The sequence below is a fragment of the Eulemur rufifrons genome, chromosome 15 (genome assembly GCF_041146395.1).
Source record: "Eulemur rufifrons isolate Redbay chromosome 15, OSU_ERuf_1, whole genome shotgun sequence".
Classification (NCBI taxonomy): Eukaryota; Metazoa; Chordata; class Mammalia; order Primates; family Lemuridae; genus Eulemur; species Eulemur rufifrons.
The window spans coordinates 94,478,682-94,500,206 of record NC_090997.1 but is presented as its reverse complement, the minus strand read 5'-3'; the positions used below and the strand labels follow the sequence as shown (position 1 = coordinate 94,500,206).

The 21,525-nt window shown below is 51.7% G+C and overlaps 1 protein-coding gene across 1 annotated transcript; it reads left to right on the top strand.

Annotated features, from left to right (window-relative positions):
- Positions 1-1,111: 1,111 nt before the first annotated feature.
- ZC3H12D (zinc finger CCCH-type containing 12D) lies at positions 1,112-19,559 on the top strand. Its single transcript, XM_069489096.1, has 5 exons — positions 1,112-1,416; positions 9,375-9,514; positions 14,423-14,657; positions 17,537-17,643; positions 18,760-19,559. Exons 1-5 carry the CDS (start codon positions 1,112-1,114, stop codon positions 19,557-19,559), a joined length of 1,587 nt encoding a protein of 528 aa, XP_069345197.1.
- The last annotated feature ends 1,966 nt before the right edge of the window (positions 19,560-21,525 follow it).

Genomic DNA, 21,525 nt, shown 5'->3' with positions numbered 1-21,525 from the left:
GATGCAAGCAAACAGCAGAGGACAGCAGAGGAGGCAAGGGGGTTGGAGGTATGCACGAAGAGATATTGTATCTTTTATTCTTTATACTTCTGCCTTGTTTGAATTTTTCGTTCACAGTAAATGATTATATCTGTATTTTTAAATGGGTTTTGAAAGCTGTAGCTCTTTGTGGGTAGAACAGAGAGAGGGACCCAGTCTGTCCATAGTGTTCCTGTTGGTTGGGTCTTATTCTTCCTTTTGAAAGTGTCTGTGCGGCTGCAGTGCCCTTCCCGGGCCACCCCACAGGTGTGGGCCAAGCAGTGCTGCCCGATGGGAAGGCTGGAACTCGGGATAGCGCCTTCTGTTGCAGAAGTTCAGTTGGTCCGAGTTAATTGCTAGGGAAGGCTGTGCAGCGCACAGAGCTGAATTTGGGTGGGACCATTGCCTTTCTGGCAGTAGAATTCACCAGGGGCCTCTACTAGGCAGCTAGGGCTGCCAGAACCAAGCTGTGGCCTGGGAGCTTAAACAAGGGGACTCATTATCTCCCAGTTCTGGAGGCTGGAAGTCTGGGATCAAGGTGTCTGCAGGGTGTCTCCCTGCATCTTCACGTGGTGGTCCCTCTGTGTGCCGGTGTCCAAATTTCCTCTTCTCATAAGGACACCAGTCATATTGGATTAGAGCCCACCCTAGTGACCTCATTTTAAAGGTCCTGTCTCCAAATACAGTCACACTGGGAGGTACAGAGGGGGTAAGGGCTTCAACACGGGAATTTGGGGAGGACACCAGTCAGCCCATGCCCAAGCCTCAGAAACCTTTCTTCGGCCTGTCCCGAGTGCTGGGTGCCGGGCCGTGTGGCTGGTGTCCCTCAGAAAGAGCACTAGTAGTAAAAGCAGCGTGGTTGCATCTTCGGCTCCCCAACCACACTGAGCAACTGAAAATCCCCACGGGGACCGGGCTCGACATGATTTCCTGGCAGATAAGGCCGGGAGGGAGGGAACGCGCGCTCAGCTCGCCTCCCCGCGGCCGGGCCGCCCGCAAGCCCCTGACGGCGCCCTCTCTCCGCAGCTCATGCCCGCGGCGCTCGGCCTGCAGGGAGCGGGGGGCAGGACCCTCGCCGGCCGGCGGGCCCAGCATGGAGCGGCCGAGCAAGATGGATTTCTTCCAGAAGCTGGGCTACGGCCGCGAGGACGTGCTCAGGGTGCTGGGCAAGCTGGGTGAGGGCGCCCTGGTCAACGACGTGCTGCAGGAGCTGATCCGCACCGGCAGCCGCCCCGGGGCCCCGCAGACCCAGGCCGCGCCCCAGCTCGTGCCCCGGGGCTCCTGCGGGCTCCCCGACTCCGCCCGGCGCGGCCTGGGGACAGCCCCCGAAGAGGACTGCGGAGACCCGTCCAGCTCACTGCGACCCATAGTGATTGACGGCAGCAACGTGGCGATGAGGTAGCCTTCCTTTACCCTGGGCGGGGGCGGGGGCCTTGCGCTCAGCTGCCCTGAGACTGTCCCTTTTCTCTGCGGTTGGCTCCAAAGAGTTTTGGGGCCAGTGCATGGGGCTTTGAATCCTTGTGCCACCCTTAGTAGTGGTGTGGCCTTAAGCAAGTCACTTAACCTCTCTGAACCTCGCTTTCTCCATCTGTATTGCTGGGATAAAACCTCCCTAGAGGGTAGCTGTGAGCATTGGACCTGCACAAAATGCCTGGGACAGTGCCTGACACAGACTAAGTGTTCCACAGGTGTAGCTGTTATTATATCAACGCAGAGGAACAGCTTCCTTCTGGGGAAGGCAGTGGCAATCCCCAGGAGTCCAGGCTCAGGTGTTGGCAGATGTGGCTCCTTGCCTGGAGTCTGTCCCTAACCAGCTGCGTGACTCTGGGAAAGCCATAGTACTCATTTCCTCTTCTGTGAAAGAGGCCAATAGATATCTCTTCTGCTTCTCTCAAGATTAGGAGAACCAGGTGGGAAGACATACTTGAATTGCGTGGGAAGACTTCTGCTGGGGTTGCGGTTCCCTTGGTAGGCTGGAGAGAGGTGTCCATGGCCCCCCAAGCCGCAGACACGGCTATGTGAAGATTTGTGTATTGGCATCTTCGTGTGTTTCGGGGATGTGAGCATCTGAGCGTCGTGCTGAGCTGTTATTCTATCTCTCTTGGCTGAGCTCCCTGGAATGAAATCTCTGCAGCCTCCCCCGACTCCCTGCTGGGCCAGGCAGGGTGTTGCTCAAACAAGTGGCTTATTCTGCCACTTGGCTTATTTAGGAAATTGTTCACTCACAGATGTAAATACATGTGCTTCCCTTTTCAAAAGCTGAGTAACTCTCACCTGGAGGTGGGAATCCAGAAAAGCAGTTATCCACAGCACCGAATGAGTCAACAGAGCATCCAAGAGTTTCCCTGGGGATTTGGGCTCACTTTGGACTTGGCATTGCAGGGCAGAAGTTTGGAAGGGTTCAAGCCATGATGTCCCAGCCTCAGGGGCTGTCCCTACACACTCTTTGTGGTGCGTACTGGAGTGTTTGTTAAAACCAGCCTCGTCTCCTGGGCCTTGATTATGTCAACAGGTGATGGAGCCCTCTCTTCCCCTTGGGATTTAGGGGCTGGTCCATATAGTCACTATCACATTCTCATCCATGTCCTATGTAGGCACCAGATAGGTAAGCCTATGAAATCCTGCTCAGTTTAAGATGTCTGGGGAGTTAAAGGGATTTTTTTAAGAATCCAGTAGGTTCTAAGGTTCCTACTGGGAGGGATTGTGAGGAGGGGCCCTGGCCTCTGTGTGATCTGGCCAAGGCACCTCTCTCTCTGGACATTGACAGGCAGAGGGCTTTGCATGTGAGATGATATTGCTTATATCAAAGACCTTCCCAGCCCTGAGATTATGAGTTCTGTGATTCCAAATCGCAACAGCAGAATGGCTATAGGGTGAAAAGACTACTCCAGCGGCTGCTGGAAAGTGTCAGCATTCTCTCTTGGGGGAGCAGGCATTTTTTAGGAATTGTCATAATAAGGTGGTGGGTTTTCTTTTGATGGGAGTCTCTGTTGCTGCTTGGAATTCAGATTTAAACCACGTCCTCTATTTGCATGTGACCATAAGGTGACCATAAGTACCTCAGACCTAAGCTGAGTAACTCTCACCTGGAGGTGGGAATCCAGAAAAGCAGTTATCCACAGCACCGAATGAGTCAACAGAGCATCCAAGAGTTTCCCTGGGGATTTGGGCTCACTTTGGACTTGGCATTGCAGGGCAGAAGTTTGGAAGGGTTCAAGCCATGATGTCCCAGCCTCAGGGGCTGTCCCTACACACTCTTTGTGGTGCGTACTGGAGTGTTTGTTAAAACCAGCCTCGTCTCCTGGGCCTTGATTATGTCAACAGGTGATGGAGCCCTCTCTTCCCCTTGGCAGTCCCATCTCTGCCCCCCAATCTCCTATAATTATAGCCAGTTTAATCCCTTTGTGTTCAGTCTATGTGAGTTACAAATGGAAACCATCACTCAGACTTATTACGAAGAGTGTCTCAGAGCATAAATGTGTTCACACACTGGCTGCCTACAAAACAGATAGCTATGTGCATTCCGTGTGTGTACATATATGTATGCATACACATATCTGTCTATACACACAAACATCTCCACCCCTGCCCCCTGGATCTCAACTATTAAGAAAAAGAGACAAATTGCACAACAACCGCCCAATCATGATACTTAATTTGTCCCTTCCAAAGGTAAGTTCTGGGAGACAGTGGGGATCCCAGGTTCCACCCATCCCCTACGCCTTCTAAAATGGTGTCTGCCACATCCTCCAAAGGGAGTTTCAGCAGGACACATATCCCTCAGGGTCTGCCAGATTCTCAGTCATGAAAGAGATTCAAGTGGGACCTCACCTTTTACAGGGAAAGGATGTTTGAAACCCAAAGTGGTGCCTTGTAATTATCTGTTGACCTCAAAATTCAATTAACCTCAGAAACATGGTTTCTGAAAATTCCCTTTCACTGAGGTTTTATAGTATTGCAGACATTGCCTTTTTTTTTTTTTTTTGGAGACAGGGTCTCATTCTGTCACCCGGGCTAGACTACAGTAGCATCATCATAGCTCACCACAACCTCAAACTCCTGAGCTCAAACAATCCTCCTGCCTCAGCCTCTTGAGTAACTGGGACTATAAGCAAAAGCACCACATCCAGCTAATTTTTCTGTTTTTTTGTAGAGACAGGGTCTCGCTCTTGCTCAGGCTGGTCTCGAGCTCCTGGCCCCAAACAACTCTCCCACCTCAGCCTCCCAAAGTGCTAGGATTACGGGTGTGAGCCACCGAGATGCACCTGGGCCAGTCTCTGTTTCTGAAGGCGATCCTGCTTCACGCACCGTCTGGCCCTGGAGTGGTGGGAGGAGCTTAAAGACTGTGCCACCCTGAGCAGATGAGAAGCACGTCATCTGCTGGCAGGAACATCCTTCGGTGTGCCTGTTGCCGGCTGTGGCTCTGTCCCTTGGAGCCTGGGGTGGGCTTCTGGAAGCTCTGGAGAACAGTTTGTTTTCTTGTCTTTCACAGGGATTTCTTTCCTGTGCCTTGGGAGGCACTAAGCCACATGTCCCTGTTAGCACAGAGAATGTGAGAGTGGGCCATCGATCCTTGTATGGACCTTCTCAGTTGCACTGGATGGGACTTGATGGGCTTGGCCAAGGACAACACTGGTCTGAGTCAGACTCCGACCTCCACCAGTGTGCTCCCTGGCCATGCCACCACAGGTAGAAGTTTTCGTGGGCTTCCCTCCCCAATGCTTCAGATGGTTTAGCCCAAGGCAGTGTGTTGCGGCTGAACCTGGAAGCTTGGCTGCCGCTCTCTGGAGATCTGCACAGTGGGTCACCGTCCAAGTGCTTTCTGCAAGAAATGGGCTCTTTCAAGCAGGACTAAGGGCATCATCTACCGTTTCCTAAGGGATATGTCAACATAAGAACTCTAAGTCGAAACAGGGAGAGAACACAACAGGGCCCAGGCAGCAGATCTCATGGCCACCCCTGTTTGCCATAACCCACATAGGACACCAGGGAGGTCAGGTGCAGGGGACAGAATGTGGGCACCTTTAGCTCAGGGCCATCCAATATGACTCCCTGTGACAAGAGAGAGTGCTGTACCTACACTGTCCCATATGGGAGCCACTTGCCATATGCGGCTATCCAGCACTTGAACTGTGTCTAGTGTAACCAAGGAACTGAATTCTAAATTTTATCTTTTTAAATTAATCTGAATTTAAATATGAAAAGCCACATGTGGTGAGTGGCTATTATTGGACTATACAGCTCTCCCTTTTCAGCCTAACAGCTGTGTAGCCTCAGGAGAGTCATCTGACTTTAAAAAAAAAATTTTTTTTTTGAGACAGGATCTCGCTCTGTTGCCCAGGCTGGAGTGCAGGGATACAATCATAGCTCACTGCAACCTCCAACTCCTGGGCTCAAGCGATCTTCTTGCCTCAGTCTCCTGAGTAGCTGGGACTATAGGCACATGCCACGACACCTGGCTAATTTTTCTATTTTTTGTAGAAACAGGGTCTCTCCCTCTTGCTCAGACTGGTCTCGAACTCCTGACCTCAAGCGATCCTCCTGCCTTGGCCTACCAAAATGCTAGGATTATAGGCGTGAACCACCGTGCCTGACCCAACGTGGTTATTTTAGATATACTTGAAAGAAATAAATACATTTTTCTTATAAAGGAATTTTTCTTCTTCTTCAGAGGTTCAGAGAGAGTAAGTAACTTGCTCGAGGTCCCAGAGCAATAGCACCAGCTTGGATTCAGTGCTCTTTCCCATGCAGTTCCCATTTCTTCCGCTCTTCCCCAGTTCGGCCTTGGGAAGGGCTGCAGGGTGGGAGACCCTGACCTCATAGGCCTTTGTCCTGGAGCCACAGCCCTTCCCCTGCAGGGTGAGCCCTGGGCATGCCAGCTGCAGACGGGACGTGTGAGGCCTCTGCTCCCTCCTCCAGGGGCCCTTTGCAAAGCTGGTGCCAGGACCCACTCCTGCTGCTGCCCAGGGGCTGGAGCTCCTTGCATGTGCATTGAGTGGTAGCTCTGGTTAACCAGCAGCCCAGAGACTGATTGCCAACTACACCCCCCACACCTTCAGGATAGAGGAGTGTGTGTGTGGGGGGGGGGGCGGTCAGCTTGGGTTACTCAGCTGAATACCTGAGTTGAGAGACACCTGGCCTAAGAAAAATGTCCAGCAGGTTTTTAAAAAGAAGGCAGCTTTCATTGAAAGCATATTAAAAGCTGCATCATGGTGTCTGGGAACCTGAGTTCTCATGAGCCAACTGTTGCAGCGTTTCCTTGCCTGGGCAGGCAGGCTCACCAGCAGCCAATCTGTTTTACATTCTGTAGGCAAATCTAGAAAAGGCAGGATTTGAAGTACAAGCCTGGGGGGAAACCACCTGATAATTTCACATCCTCTTTACTGCCCCAGAGGAGGGTTTCATTTGAATGTGTCCTCATTTTGGAGGGTACAGGGCTTTTTGAGTTGTTTACATGTTTAACACATTGACTGCCACACTAGAAAAAAATTTTTTTTCCTTGCGGCCATGATGTTTTATTATGAAAATAGAATAAAAAGTGTCAAAACCAAAATGATCCTTTCCAATTTAACGAAAAATTTGTTATTTTTTATTGTTTTCTGTGTGTGAGTTATATGCAACTTGACAAATAGTTCACATGGGTCCCAAGGTGAAGAGACTTGTGAGTTACATATGCTTCATGAGGTCCCGGGTTCAAAACTAGCGTGAGTTAAATACAACTCACAGGGCAGTTAATGTGTTAAACTCTTAGAAAACTCATCAGACTCTGGCTTATTCTGGAGTATGAAATCTCCAACGAAGAGAGAGTTCAGGCTTGAAATCATGCCTGTCTCAGTTTTCATCATGCTCCTCTCCGTGGTTTCCGGTAGGTGGAAAAGACATGGGTGGGGGGTTTACAACTGGGCCCCTGCATCTGCTCTGCCTGACGTTAGCCTTGGACTCCTACCTGTCTGCACCCATTTCTCCTTTGATAAGATGAGTGCACCTAGAGCAGGCCCTGCCCACCCTCTCTGTTCCCCCTCACTTGAGCTGGGCAGAGATCTCCTGGTAAGAAGGGTCCAAGCGTTTGCAATTTAACCCCAGATAAGAAAGAGAATGGAAATAGCAGTGCCCCTTCACACCTCAGAGCCCTCAGGAAGCATTGCTCATCTTCCTTCCCTCCCACCCACAGCCACAACCTTGCTCTTCACAGGACTGTTTTGGCCCTAACTTCTGCAGAGGCCTCTTGGGCAACAACAGTGCAATGAGATTGTCTAGTTACTGTAAATGACAGGCTCCCTAACTGCAGCTGCCCCAGGCACAGTTGTCGTGCAGGCAAAATTTGCCTCCGGCACCAACCCACTTCCGCTTCCCACCCTTCTGTTATTCACAACGCCCTGTTTCCTCTTCCCAGTGCCTGGCGCTCAGCCTGCTGCCTGGCCGTTCTCAGTGCCTGGCAAGGAGGGTGGGAAGGGCCCTCCCCAGGTGTGAGCATCTTAACTGCCGGTCATTATTGCCCCCAAAGAGCTGCCATCTGGACCCCAGGGGCAGAGACTGGGGAGGGGGAGGAATAAATGGTCTTCGGGGAAACCAGGGAGGAAGAGTCTGCAGCCCAACAGGTCAGGCGGCCACTAGACCAGAGAGCAGGGCACGTCTGTTTGCTTCGGCTTCCATAAGGGTAAAATGAGGACAAAGATCACTTCCTCAAGGGCTTGTTGTAGTGATTAAATGAGATGAAGTGTGCAGAGTGGCCTGGCAAACTGAACTCTCTCATATTAAACATGAGCGCCAAGAAGCGGGGGTGATGTCTCTTCTTAGCACTCAGCACAGAGCCTGTCGTAGATGTTTGTAGAGACCTTGTGCCCGTGGAGGAACGCGCCCATGAGTGGATGCCCTTGGGCTACGCCTTCCCTCCGTACGCCGGGAGTGGGCGCCCAGGGCCCCAGTGGATGCCTATTGCCTGCCTGGGAGCTCTGCCAGGGTTCAGTTTCCCTCCCTCTCTCTCCCCACTGAACCCCCTCGCCCCAAAGGTGTCGGGAATGGAAAGTTGGCTTTTGAATGGTTAAACATCATGTAATGAGTCCCAAAAAAGAGCGCTTAATGAAGAAGCAATTTTTGAAATAATCATGGTAGTGATATTTTTTCCTTCTGAAATGACTGGGATAGACTTTGCTGCAGTCAAGAGACGCGTGCGTTTGCGGGGTGCAGGGGAGGGAAGGGTGTCGCCGGTTGTTCGCATTAGTGCTGGTCTAGAGGGTCAGGGGTGTTTTCACGAAGCAGCACCCTTCTGTTTCCTTCCTCCTTCTCTGATAGATCCTTTCTGCCTCTTGCGTAAGATTGGCCTCCTCGATGCGTAAGCAGCTGCTAAGTCCCACAGTTCCTCCAGGTGTGGCCCTGGGCCACTCACTTTCTCTCCGGGCAGTCGGGTAATTTTGTCCATGCTGTGGTTTCAGCTTTTGCTTAAGTAGAGATGACCTACAACTTTTGTCACTCAGACCTTTCCTCTGAACCCTCGCTGTTTATTTAAGATCTCCACTTAGAGGAAATCTCAAGTACACAGCGCAATTGTGGCCAAAACCAGACTCGTAATCTTGCCCTCTGAAGCCTCTTCCTGTCAGCATTCCGTGTGTCAGTGATAGGGCACCATCACCCTCGGTGCCTTCTTCTCTGTCACCCCTGTGTCAATGGGTCACCGCATTCTGGAGATTTTACCTTCCAACTATCTCTCAGGCTCCCCTGCCCTTCTCCTTCATCCACCACCAGCCCGGTCCAAGTCACCATCAGTCTTTGCTCTGGTCCCTACAACAGCTTAGCTGGTTCCCTACACCTTCTCTTGCTCCCTTCCAATTTCTTGTCCTCTGTGCTGCCAGATTTTTGAATCAAAATCACATCACATCACACATATCTCCAATCTTAACGTCCTTCCATGGCTTCTCATTCCCCTTAGGAGAAAGGAGAACATCTTCAGGCAGGCCCTTGAGGCCCTCCCTGTTCCCACACCACTCTCTCTTCACTGCCTCTGCTGACGTCCTTGTGAACTTGGGAAACCCAATAACAGTACAACCATGTCTCAGGGCGAGAGTAATTCTGCACATGGCCGCTGTCATCCATTTTATGTTGATCCTCGTTAGCTTCGGTTAAAGAGAGGATCTTGTCAGTTGGTCCTTGGAATGTATTCCCCTGGGAACCCGAGACCCTCCTACCTCTCACAGGCTTCATGGTTCTAGATAAGGCACAGAGTTTGTGAATGAAAGAATGAACTGTCTTTAAAATGCGGGTTTGCCTGGCTCCGATTATGATCCAGGATATTCCCACGGGAAATCGCTCTTAGGGGCACTTTCTGTGTCTCTACAGATTTCTTTGTTTTCCCATTATAGCCATGGAAATAAAGAAATCTTCTCTTGCCGGGGGATCCAGCTGGCTGTGGACTGGTTCAGGGACAGAGGACACACCTACATCAAGGTTTTTGTCCCATCCTGGAGGAAAGAACCACCAAGAGCTGATAGCCCTATTCAAGGTATGCTGGAGCAGTACCTGCTCAAGAGGTACCAAATACACCGTTTCTGGATAGCACAGTGATAGTCACTTATCCATTTGGTTACTTGTTTAATGATGTCTGTCTTCTCTACTGCACTGTACGCTCTGTGATGGTACCGATGATGCCTGTCCACTGCCATGGCCCTAACAGCTGGTACCTAGCGTGGTACCTGGCATATGCTACCTGTTCAATACATAGTTGTGGAATAGATGAATGAATAAATTAGTCTTTCAGTGTGAATGATTAAGTTTCAAAAATAATTGTGTCTGATGAGTTTGAACACCTGAGGGAAGACTGGATCTGCATTCCACCCCTAATAGTATACGGGATTTGAAAGAGACATTTATTCAGTCAGGTAATATTTATTTACAGAATACCTAGTCCAATCTCTTCATTTAGAAAAAAACGAAAGAAAGAAAATGGAGACCCAGGGAATTCTTTGTTTTTAATTTTAATTCAGCTAGGAATATTTTAAGCTACAAATATTAGAACACAGTGGTTTATTTTGTTATTTATTTATTTTTCTTAGAACAACTCATGACATGTAATATGAGGATTTTAAACAGGTTTAAACAGGATGTTGTTTGTTTTTTTATTTGGCTTTCTTATACAGGGTGAGTATCCCTTATTTGAAATGCTTGGGACCAGAAGTGTTTTGGATTTTGGGATATTTGCCTTGCTGGTTGAGCATCCCTAATTCAAAAATCCAAAATTTAAAATATTGCAATGAGCATTTCCTTTGAGTGTCATGTTGGTGCTTGAAAAGTTTTGAATTTTGGAGCATTTTGGCTTTTTGGACCAGGGATGCTTAATCTGTAAGGGGAGATCAGGTGCCAACTGCTGTTGGCATTGTTTCAGCCCAGTCAGCAGTGTAGGGCTGAGCTCTTGGTGATTCTAGGAGGTTTCCTTGACTTTTTCTTCCAGGATTTTTACCAAAGGTTTTTGGTTTTGGTTTGTTTTAAATTCTATCAATGGTTACCATTTTCTTTCTCCTTTCTCTCTGTTACTCCAAGCTACTCTTGTCTCTTGGATGCAGCATCTTCTTGAATATTTCTATGCTCATATAGACTTTTAAAAACATTCTCTTAATTTCCACAAATTTTATGCAGTTTTTTTCTGGGGTCAGTTCTCTTTGTTCATCTTCGTGTCTGTCTGTCTGTCAGAGAGCCTGTCTGTCTCTCTCTCACTGTCTTTTGTGTTGTTAGATTTTCCTCTCAAAAGTCTGGTGATCTTTGTCAGCTTTTATGGTGAACAAAGAACCAGACTGGTTAAATATACAGTCATATTTCGCTTAATGATGGAGATACATTCTGAGAAATGCATCATTAGGTGATTTCTTCGTGGTGTGAACATCACAGCATGTATGTACATAAACCTAGTTGCAGTCTACTACACACTTATGTTACATGATACGGCTTATTGCTTCCAGGCCACACACCTGTACAGCATGTCAGTGTACTGAATACTATAGGCAACTGTAACACAATGGTAAGTATTCGTGTATCTAAACATAGAAAAGGTACAGGAAAAACAGCACATAAGATAAAATGTGGTGCACCTGTACAGGGCACTTACCATGCATGAATGGAGCTTGCAGGACGGGAAGTTGCTCTGGGTGAGTCAGCGAGTGAGTGGTGAGTGAATGTGAACTTTTTGACTTTTTTATAATAATACTTGACTTACAACACAAACTCATTGTACAGCTGTACAAAATCTTTTCTTTCTTTATATCCTTATTCTATAAGCTTTGTTCTATTTTTAATTTCTTTTTAACTTTTTGTTAAAAAAATAAGACACAGACACATTAGCCTAGGCCTATACAGGGTCAGGATCATCAATATCACTGTCGTCCACCTCCACATCTTGTCCCTCTGCAAGGTCTTCAGGGCAGTAACACACATGGAGCTGTCATCTGTGGTAACAGTGCCTTCTAGAATTCCTCCCGGAGGACCTGCCTGGGGATGCTTTACAGTTAACTTTTTTTTAACAAGGAGAAGGAATATACTCTAACAATAAAAAGTGTAGTATAGTAAATATAGAAACCAGTAACATAGTCATTTGTTATCCAGCAAGTTTTATGTTCTGCACACAATTGTACGTGCTGTGCTTTCATACGACGGGCAGTGCAGTAGGTTTGTTTACACCAGCATCCCCACAAACACGTGAGTAATGTGTAGCCCCACAACATCAGGACTGCTACAACGTCTCTAGGCAATAGGAATTTTTCAGTTCCATTATAGTCCATGTATGGGACCACCATCGTATATGTGGTCTGAAACATCATTATGCGGCACATGACTCTATATGTGGGCAAGTGCCTTGGGTTTTCTCTCCCAGCATTCAAACCTCTCCCTAAATGCCAGGGCTAACCATCTGTGTGGCTGGCAGTTTTCACTCTAGCATACCTGGCGTGGAGCAGGCAGGCAGCAGGGCAATCATTTTCCAGTGCAAAACGATGACGGTTTTATCTAGGAGGTCAGCAGCCACAGTGGGAGGCCTCCTCCTTCCTGTTTGTATCTGCACTTTCTTTATAGTGGTAGGGGTAGGGTAGGGAGCAGTGGAGTTCCATACCCTTGGCATCAGCTGGCTGGCGAGTAGCTCACCCGTTAGCCATCCTGCGCTGCCTGACCGCCGCTCCCTCTCCGAGGCTGGGACTGCTCTGCGACTTTGCGGGGACATGGCCCCCACCTCCGCTCCAGCCTTCTGTGCACACTCAGGGCTGTGGCTCCCTCCACGCTGTGGGATCAACATGATCCTGTCTGCTTTCTGTCTTCCTAAAATCTGTCAAAATCCTGGGTTTGCTGCTGTCCCCAAGCCTATTTGAATGTGATTACGGACCCCCTTTTGTACTTCTTTATTGCCATTATGTTGGGACTTTGAGAGGGAGGGGATAAATTCTCCAAATTAATGAGACAAAGACAATGAACCAACAGAAAGATGAGCTACGAGTGAAAAAGGCATTCACAGAAGAGAAAACATAGATGGCCAGTAAACTTATGAAAAGATGCCAAATCTCATTAGTAACCAGAGAAATGCAAAATGAAACCACAGCAAGAGGCGATTTTGTACCCACCAGATTGTCAGCAATTCAAAAGCCTGAAAATGCCACGTGTTGGCAAGGTTGTCTCATATGCTGTGCTGGGTATGGAACTTGGTATCACCACTCTGGAAATCAATTTGGCATTATCTTGTAATGTGCCTTTCCCTACAACTCAGCAAGAGCCACTCTTAGAGATATATCCTAGAGAGGCCCTTGGACTTCTGTGCCAGGGACTTACAAACAAAACTAACAGCAGTGAGCATATCAACATGGCCAGACCTCACGAACACGATGCAAATGAAAAAAGCAAGTTGCATAGTACATGTATAGTATGATTCCATTTGTGTGAAGTCCAGTGTTTAGCCACATTGAAAATGGTCCTTTATACATATGTATTTTTAAAAATAAAATCAAGGGAATTATAATATAAACACAAAGTTCTAAACCTTGGGTTATCTTAAGGGAAGTGGAGAGGACTGCAAACTGGTTGGGGCAGAGGGGACTTCCCAAACCTGGGCCACCTTCATTTCTCAAAGCAGGTGCTTTAGAGGTGACATTTTTTATTACTGTTTGTATAATAGATACATTATGCACATTGTTTTTTTTGGTAGACCTCTGTCACCCAGGCAGTGGTGTCATCATAACTCACTGTAACCTCAAACTCCTGGGCTCAAGCAATCCTCCTACTAAGACCACAAGCATGCGCCACCACGCCTGGTTAATTTTTAAATTTTTTTGTAGAAATGGGATCTTGCTATGTTGCCCAGGCCGGTCTTGAACTCCTGGCCTCAAATGATCCTCCTGCCTTCACCTCCCAAAGTGGTGGGCTTTACAGGCATGAGGCACCACACCTGGCCACATTATGTATCTTTTTAAAGTCTGGAAACCATGTCATAATGGCAAGGACTTAAACTTGGGGGAAGAAACAATTTATGACAAATTATGAAGAGTATACTCTTCCAAATGCTGAGTAAATATTATGTGTTAAAGGGATTTTTCCTTTTTTTGCAAGTCTCCAAAGGCAAAAACTAAGACCAAACAGCAGAACTTCCTTGGATGGGACTTTTAGCCCCTGATAAGAAAGCCCTTGTAATGTTTCTACCACCTGATACATGGTTACCTCCTTCGTAGCTTTTGCTAGAACTCTCACACACCTGAGCTTATTCAGTCTGCTCGTCTGCTCACAGACACCTTGAGATGGGTAAGGGAGGTGTTGTCACCCTCCTTTTATAAATGTACAACCTGACATTAAAACAGCGGTAAATTACCCAGGAACTGGGGCTCACCCAGAACCCAGGCTGTAGATTCTTAGCCTTGGGCTCTTTCTATTCCATTCTCGAGTCCCTCAGATCTGTCAGTTATGTGATGCTGCACCCCAAAGGTGTCCCGAGCAGACTCCTGCATGGTGGGGAAGAGGGACCCGTGGTTCCCAGCGAAGGGCCCATGCAGGAGCCCTCCAGGAGGATGCGGGACCCCTCGTCATTGCTGAGGCATTGCCGGGGTGCCAGTTAAAACAGGAATGCCTTTCTCCAGGAGGCCCCGGTGTCTACTGGGGGAGGGGCACGTAACCCTCAAACAGACCAGAGCTGCGACCAGAACCTTCCTTCTGAAGTGACTCTGCCTTGTTGCGTACCATCCTCTGCGCCCCTGTCGTGGCAGGGGCAAGACAAGCCAACGGCCCCCTTGACCTCGGGCTGCGGGCAAATTCAGTGAAATTTAGCGAAAGAAGTGAAAGTGATGGTGGGAGAAACCGAACCTCCTGCCCCTCGTCTGACCGTGTGGGGAGTGGGGTGGAGCGTGTCCCTGGCGAAGTCCTCACCCGCGGTCTCTGTCACCTGCGCCCGCAGAGCAGCACGTGCTGGAGCAGCTGGAGCGGCAGGCGGTGCTCGTGTACACCCCGTCCCGCAAGGTGCACGGCAAGCGGCTGGTCTGCTACGACGACCGCTACATTGTGAAGGTGGCCTACGAGCAGGACGGCATCATCGTCTCCAACGACAACTACCGCGACCTGCAGAGCGAGAACCCCGAGTGGAAGTGGTTCATCGAGCAGAGGCTGCTCATGTTCTCCTTCGTCAACGACCGGTATGGGCCGGGCAGGGGCCTGACACGGACAGTGGGGCAGAGGCCACCCCCACTTCCAGGCAGGGGTTGGGGGCGGGGCACACCCAGCCCTGCAGATGGGCCCCCTGCCCCAGGCTGCACAGTCACCTCTGTCCCCCTGAGTCTCCCCTTTCCTGGCCGGCCTTCTCTGTGGGCACTTTCCCCAGCAGGGCTATTTTGTCCTTGACCTTGCTGTCCCCACGGCCACACATCTGACTGACTCACCACAAAGCTGCCCAGCAAATGGGCCAGGCATGTGCTTTTTTTTAGAAATTAATACTTCAAATAAGAGAACTGAAATAGTCATCATGGAAAAAATCTGAACTTTGTTGTGTTGCCTTTTACTTATTTCAGGTTTTGGGCTGTTTTTTAAAAACATTTTTTTTTAATTACATATAGGATTGGGCAACAGAATCTTTTCTTTTGGGCTGTAAAGATCTTCACCTGCCTGGCACTGACTCTGTCTCCCGACCTCAGTGTTGAAATTTCCAGAGAACCTGGTTGGCTCACCTCATGCTGGGTGGTCCCCACCCCCACCCCAGGCCAGGTCCACCCCAGACCAACCAGCCACGGCTGCGGGAGGAGAGGGGCCTCAGGGCCACCAGCCCCCACCTGACAGCAGGTGCTGGGTGAGGCCCTCAGCTGAGCTAAGGTGGGAGGAGATGGTGGCATGTCCACTTCAGATGTGCTCAGGAATGCTGAGGGCAGACACTGCGAGCCGGGCAAGGTGGTTCTGTGTGGGACAAGGTGGGGAGGGCACAGAAGGCTGGGACATCACTCCTATTCCAGTTTCTGTTCCAGGCAATGACAGCTCAGCCCTCATTCTGGGCTCTGTGACTAGCTCTTGGGAACCTGAATTGAGACAAGCTCCCGAGCTCTCTGAGGGCAGGGACTGTATCTGTCTTACGTGCCATGTCCCCAGCATGCCTGGCACATGATGGGCAATAACTAGTTGTAGATGAATGGAGGAGTGAAGGAGTTGCATGGACGAGTGAATGAATGGCTGCGGCCCTGGGGGCGGGGACGGGGAGGGAGGAGAAGGCATGTGGTCTGGGCCCAGGCCACCTGCACACGACCCAGCGGTTCCTGACCCTGAAGCCAGGGAAGCAGTGTGGTGCTGTGGAAACAGCTAGCGCTTTGGGGCAGGAGGGGAGGTTTCCAAGTGAGGTCCTGCCACTTACTGGTTGTGTGTCCTGGGGGAGTCGCTCAACCTCACTGAGCTGATCATTCTTCATGTTGAAAAGGCATTAATAATATTACCTCTGAGATTGTCCTAAGGACTAAAGAGAACTGTACCCCACAAATGGTAACAGTTATTCCCAGGCCAGACCAGGACATGCTGCCCCTAGGAGTACTGTCGTCCCCACTGCCACCTGCCCCTGCAGCCATGGAGGTGCAGCTGCCCTCCTGAGCCCCAGGGCAGATGTTTGGCAGTGGTACCCTGCAGTTGCCCCCATTGTCATTTCCAGATCTGCAAGGCCAGCAGCGCTCACCGTCCAGCTTTGGCCTGCAGGAATTGGCAAGTTTGTAACTGTGGGTTCCAGAAATCCTCACTGAGGACTGATGGATATGGCTGCCTCTGGCCTGGCGACAGCCTGGGGCCCGGGCCAAGTCCTTTCGATGCACTGGCCTCGGCTTAGGGCCTGCCAAAGGCCCCCCGGAAGCAGGGCCTGCCACCCGCCTGTGAGCAAGGGCACTGGCCTCGGCGCCCCGGGCACGTCCACAGGGCCCTCTTGGCACAGCTCCTGCTCCTGGGAGAACAGGAGGTGAAGTCTTCGGGAACTTTTAATAACCGCAGTGGGCGGCTCCCTCGCTTCTTGGTCGGGGCCCAGCTCTGAGAAGCCGGCTGTGTAGCTGGGAGCTGAGCCATGGTGGCTGCCCTGGCCTGGGACTCACCCAGCTCTCCGCATGATCTCGGACTCTTAGGGGAACACCAACCCACAAAGAGTCTGCCCCCCATTTAGAATCCACAACTCCTCAGCAGAACCTTAGCATGACCTGGAAGTGTCTCTGGGAACAGAAGGATTCATGTAAAAAAGTAGATCTCACCAAACAAGGGGAGTTTTCTTTCCAAGGAGTTTAGTTTTCCCCTTGGGCCCTGAGCACCGTGAGCTGCACCCCCTCCTTGTTCGGGCTCAGTGCCAGCGAGGAGGGAGGGGGCAGGCAGGGGGCAGGGCAGTGTCAGAGTGACTCGTCCAGAATAAGGGCAGCCCCAGAAACAGACCCAGCCCGTGGCCGGGGGTCAGCAGAGGAGCAGGTGGCGTGTGCCAGGAGGCGCTCTGTTCAGAGGACACCTGGCAGCCGCTGCTTCGCTGATCCCCAGCAGGTATCTCACTCGCTCTGTGCATACTGATCCTTCCCCTGCATCTGCCCAGAGCTGTGTTTGGTGAGAGGTGAAACACAGGAGAAATGGGACCTAAGCCTCAAGGGGCTCAGTCAACTCTGAAACCTCTGGAACCATTTGTTAGCCCCACGGAGGTTTCTAACCTTCTGTCGAGGACAGTGGGAAGCCAGGAGAGCCCTAGAGCGATTATGCTTCAGTTTTCCTGGATACAAATCACCTGGCAAGTTGTCAACATACAGATTCCTGAATAACTTCAGATTCTGATTAAGCAGGTCTGTGTGCAGCTCTGAGAATGCATTTTAACAAGTTGCTAGATGATTCTGATACTGCTGGCTTGAGCCAGGCAGGAGGAAGAGGCCCAGGGCTGTGCTGTGCAGCCGCCCATGGGAAGTTTGGTGTGAAGGGAGGGTTTTGCCTGCCTGGTGCTCGCAGGGTGGCTCAGCCCGCTCCCTCCCTCCAGGTGCCAGTGGTGAGTCCCAGTTGGTCTTGCAGTTGCCCCCCTGTGCTTATTTTCCAGGTTCATGCCTCCCGATGACCCCCTGGGCCGACACGGACCCACCCTGAGCAATTTCCTGAGCCGGAAGCCAAAGCCCCCAGAGCCGTGCTGGCAGCGCTGCCCCTATGGTGGGTACCTCCCGCCCAGTGCTTCCTGGGCCCTGTTCAGGGCCTTGTGCGGGACACAGGGGCACAGTCAAAAGCGCTGGCCTGGTGATCAGCAGCCTGGGCTCTCTCCCAACTTCTGCCCTGAACCAGCTGTGTGACCCTGGAGAGGTAACTTAACCTCTCTGGACTGCTGTTTCCTGACAGGGTTATTGTAAGGATGAACTGACATCCTGGATGGCTGTTGCAGAGGGGTGTTTGCCAGGCCCTGGCGCAGGGGTCCCACTCAGGGCAAAGCCGTGTCTGAGAAGCAGGGGGCCGTGTGCATCCCCAGCTCCCGTTCTCAGTCCCTTCCCCTGGCCCCCGGCATTTCTGTCCTCACCCTGCCCCACTGTGGCCCGCTTCAATGGACTTTGGTCAGTGCTCTCCATGGAGAGTTAAGGGTTTTATCCCAGAGCCCTCAGGGACGCCAGCCTTCCAGCCAGCTTGTTCACTGACTTGTTTTGGCAAGTTATTTGATGTCCCAGGCTTTGGTTTTTATGCTTACAGAAGTTCATTCAAGCCTTGAGTGACATTCAGAGTAATTTCTTGTTAGAATGAAGGTGACCACACATACATTCAGGTTGGCCCATCCAGCCCCGTTCACTCTCAGAAGTGCGGGCGTTTGGATGGTAATGTACTTGATCATTTGATCACCGCTCTGCCAGAACAGTCTGTAGGGAGAGAGCAACGGTTAGCAAGCGGGGAGTGGGCAGTGGTGGAAACTGAGGCGGCACTGGGGGGCACAATCCTAGGCCATGAGCACCCACTCCCCACCACGCCTCCCCAAGATCGGCCCTATCTGCAGGGACCCTGGGGACGTGGAGCTGAAGGTCATCAGATCAGATTTGATCCCAGTCCCTGGTCAAAGGGAGTTCCCGGACCGACAGGCACTCTGCCGACCCTGGGGTTAGTGTGCCCAGCGCACCCTCGCCCATGCGCCCCCCCCCCGCCCCGACCCCGCGCACTTCTCTCTGGGGGCCTTCCGGGAGGAACGTCCACGGAGAAAGGCCACGGGCGGCAGTGCCCGACGCAGCAGGCGGCACAGCTCTCCGCGCCCCAGGTCTCACGGCGCGCCCTCTCTGCCCCGGCCCCTTCCAGGCAAGAAGTGCACCTACGGCATCAAGTGCAAGTTCTACCACCCGGAGAGGCCGCACCACACGCAGCTGGCGGTGGCGGATGAGCTCCGCGCCCAAACGCGGGCCCAGCAGGGCGCTGAGGAGCAGTGGCCCCCGAGCACCCGGGGCGGCCCCACAGGAGCCCGGTCGGCCCCCCGGGAGCCAGGGGCACGGAGCCTCCCGCCTGCGCCGCAGCCTGCGGACCTGGCCGCCCTGCGAGGGAGCTTCTCCCGGCTGGCCTTCAGCGACGACTTGGGGTCCCTCGGTCCGCGCCCTCCGGGCCCCGCCTGCGGCCTGACGCCCGGGCTATGCGGGCCCGACTGGGTGCCCACCGGCGCCCCGGCGCCCCGGCCCTCGCCATCCCTGCGGGCGAGCAGCGCTGTCACCTCGGGCCCGCCCGGCCTCCCGCCCCTGCCCGGGCCGCAGCTCCAGCCGCGGGGCGGTCACCGGCTCAGGGACCTGCACTGCGACCTGCTTCCCCAGCGCAGGCCGCCCAACGACCCGTGGGCCCGCCCCCTGAGCTCCGACCGCTTTCCGGGCCTCTCGGCCTGGGTGGAGCCGGCCTGGGGCGACGGCGCCCTTGGGGGACCTTCGGGGTATGCAGCCGCGGACGGCGAGGAGGACGCGCGCGCCCGGGCGCGCACCGCGCTCTGCAGCGTCTTCCCACCGGAGCAGGTGGACCGCGTGATGGCCGAGTCCCCCGACCTCTCCGACCTCGCCCGGCTCATCCTCCTCCTTGTGCAGAGATGCCAGAGGGCCGGGGCGCCGCTGGAGAACTCCTAAGGGACTGGCTCACGCCCCTGCAAGGCATGGCTCTGTCTCGCCTTGCAACTCGGGCGGTGGGTGGGTGGTTGCCAGCCCCGACCTGAGTCAGCCCACCGTGGCTGCCCCTTTTCTTTTCAGGGAAGCCTGCTTCCTCTTCCTTGGTGGCACTTGATGATCATCACGGAGGCCTGGGCCTGCTGCGGGGAGGTCCGCCCACTTCTGTGGAGTGGGTATTTCTGGTGTGGGGGAAGACAGTTCCCACTGCAGCTCCAAGGGATTGTCCTAAACAGCCTGTGACTGTGTCAAGCTGTAAGTGGAATCCACAAATGGCCCATGAAATCAATTTGTGGGTCAACACCACAAATACAATGGACTAGGACATCTCAGAGCACACCCTGCACGATCAGGCTGAGTATGAACTCTTCTCATCTAGCCCTGTGAATCCCACACCCTTGGTAGCCATGTAAACTTAAGGTGGGTCGTGGCCAAAAGTTTGACAAAGGCTGGTAAATGGTCTTGAATTTCACTGCATCAAATGATGTTTGAAATATGTAGTCAGGTGGCCAGGGAAGGTTGGATATCTGGAAGTCTTCATGTTAGCTACTGCTAACCTCGCCCACCAGGGGAGCCCAGCCTCGACAATTGCTCTGAAATTGTGTGTCTGTGCCTGGCTGGGGATGAGTGCAGGGCACTTTGTCCTGAAGGCCTGCTTGGGGGGTCTTCACCCCCTTCATGCACACACACCCCAGACCACACAAATATCACATGCACACACAAGGCACACTCACACATGTACACACACACCCCATAGACACATACATACTGCTTGGCTCAGGGTCAAGTACCTCTGTTTTTCCAGCCATTCATCATGGCAGTTTCCAAAACAGGCCCTTCCCTGGGAACCTTCAAAGCCATTCCTCATGCTATACTGGGGCAGGTGTCAGGACTTTTGCTGGGAAACCCGCAGGTGGGTCAGCGGAGAGCTCAGGTGAGCTCAGTCTTGGAGGTTTATTGCCACGTTCCGGGTGCTGTTTCTTCTAGCCAGCCAGTGCTTTGAGTGTTGGGGAGAAGGGGCCCACCCATTTGTTGTGGCCAAGAAGTGCAGTGATGCTGCGTGGACCCTGCGTCCTCAGAGGGCCCTGGCATCTCCAGACAGCATCCAGCCCTCCAGGCTGTGGCTCATTTGTTCACTAGGGGACTTGGGAGCTCCTTTTAGGGAGAGCGTGAGGCACCTCCTGGGGAAAAGCCAGCCACCAGCAAGTGCAGAGGGAAACTCTTTGCAGTTTATTTTTAGGCACAGTCTGGGGGACGCCTCAGGGAGAATGTGTTCTCAGCTCTTTGATTCATGGTAAATGCCGTCCCTGGGAGAGCAGCGATGTCCGTCTTTCCCTGACTCCTTTAGTCTTTTTAAACCAGATTCTTAGCACAGTTTGAGCCAGAGCTGTTCCTCTCCTTTTCTTTCCCAGAGAGAACACCGCACCCACAATTTTACCTTATTTTGGGACCTCAATCCTGAAGAGGGCCCGCTCTTTCTAGATAAATTGGATTTTCCTTGTGACGTGTATTTTTTTTTCCCTTTGACAAGACACGCTTTCTGTTAGAGCTGCTTTTTGCTCTCCGGTTTTTCTCCTTATGTGGAATCATCGCATAGCTGATTGATTTACCGTTGTAAATGTTTAAACTGCTTCCTCTGAGGACAAGTTTGAGTTTAGTAAGCTGTAAAGCTATTTTATTTGGTTCACTGTGATTAAGACAAGTACAAAAGAAAAGTAAAGAAACAGCATATTTGAAGTGTTATCCCCTTTGGAATTTTTCCAAAGTCTTAGTATGTCTTTGTGACACAAAAACATGGAAGGGACAGGTAAATGAATGTTCCTAGTTGCATAGCTGTTACTGTGCTCCAAAAATAAATCACTTTTACCACACCTGGACTCTTTATTGTCAAGTTGTATATCAGTTTCTCCTACGGGCTGTCCTCTGTAGA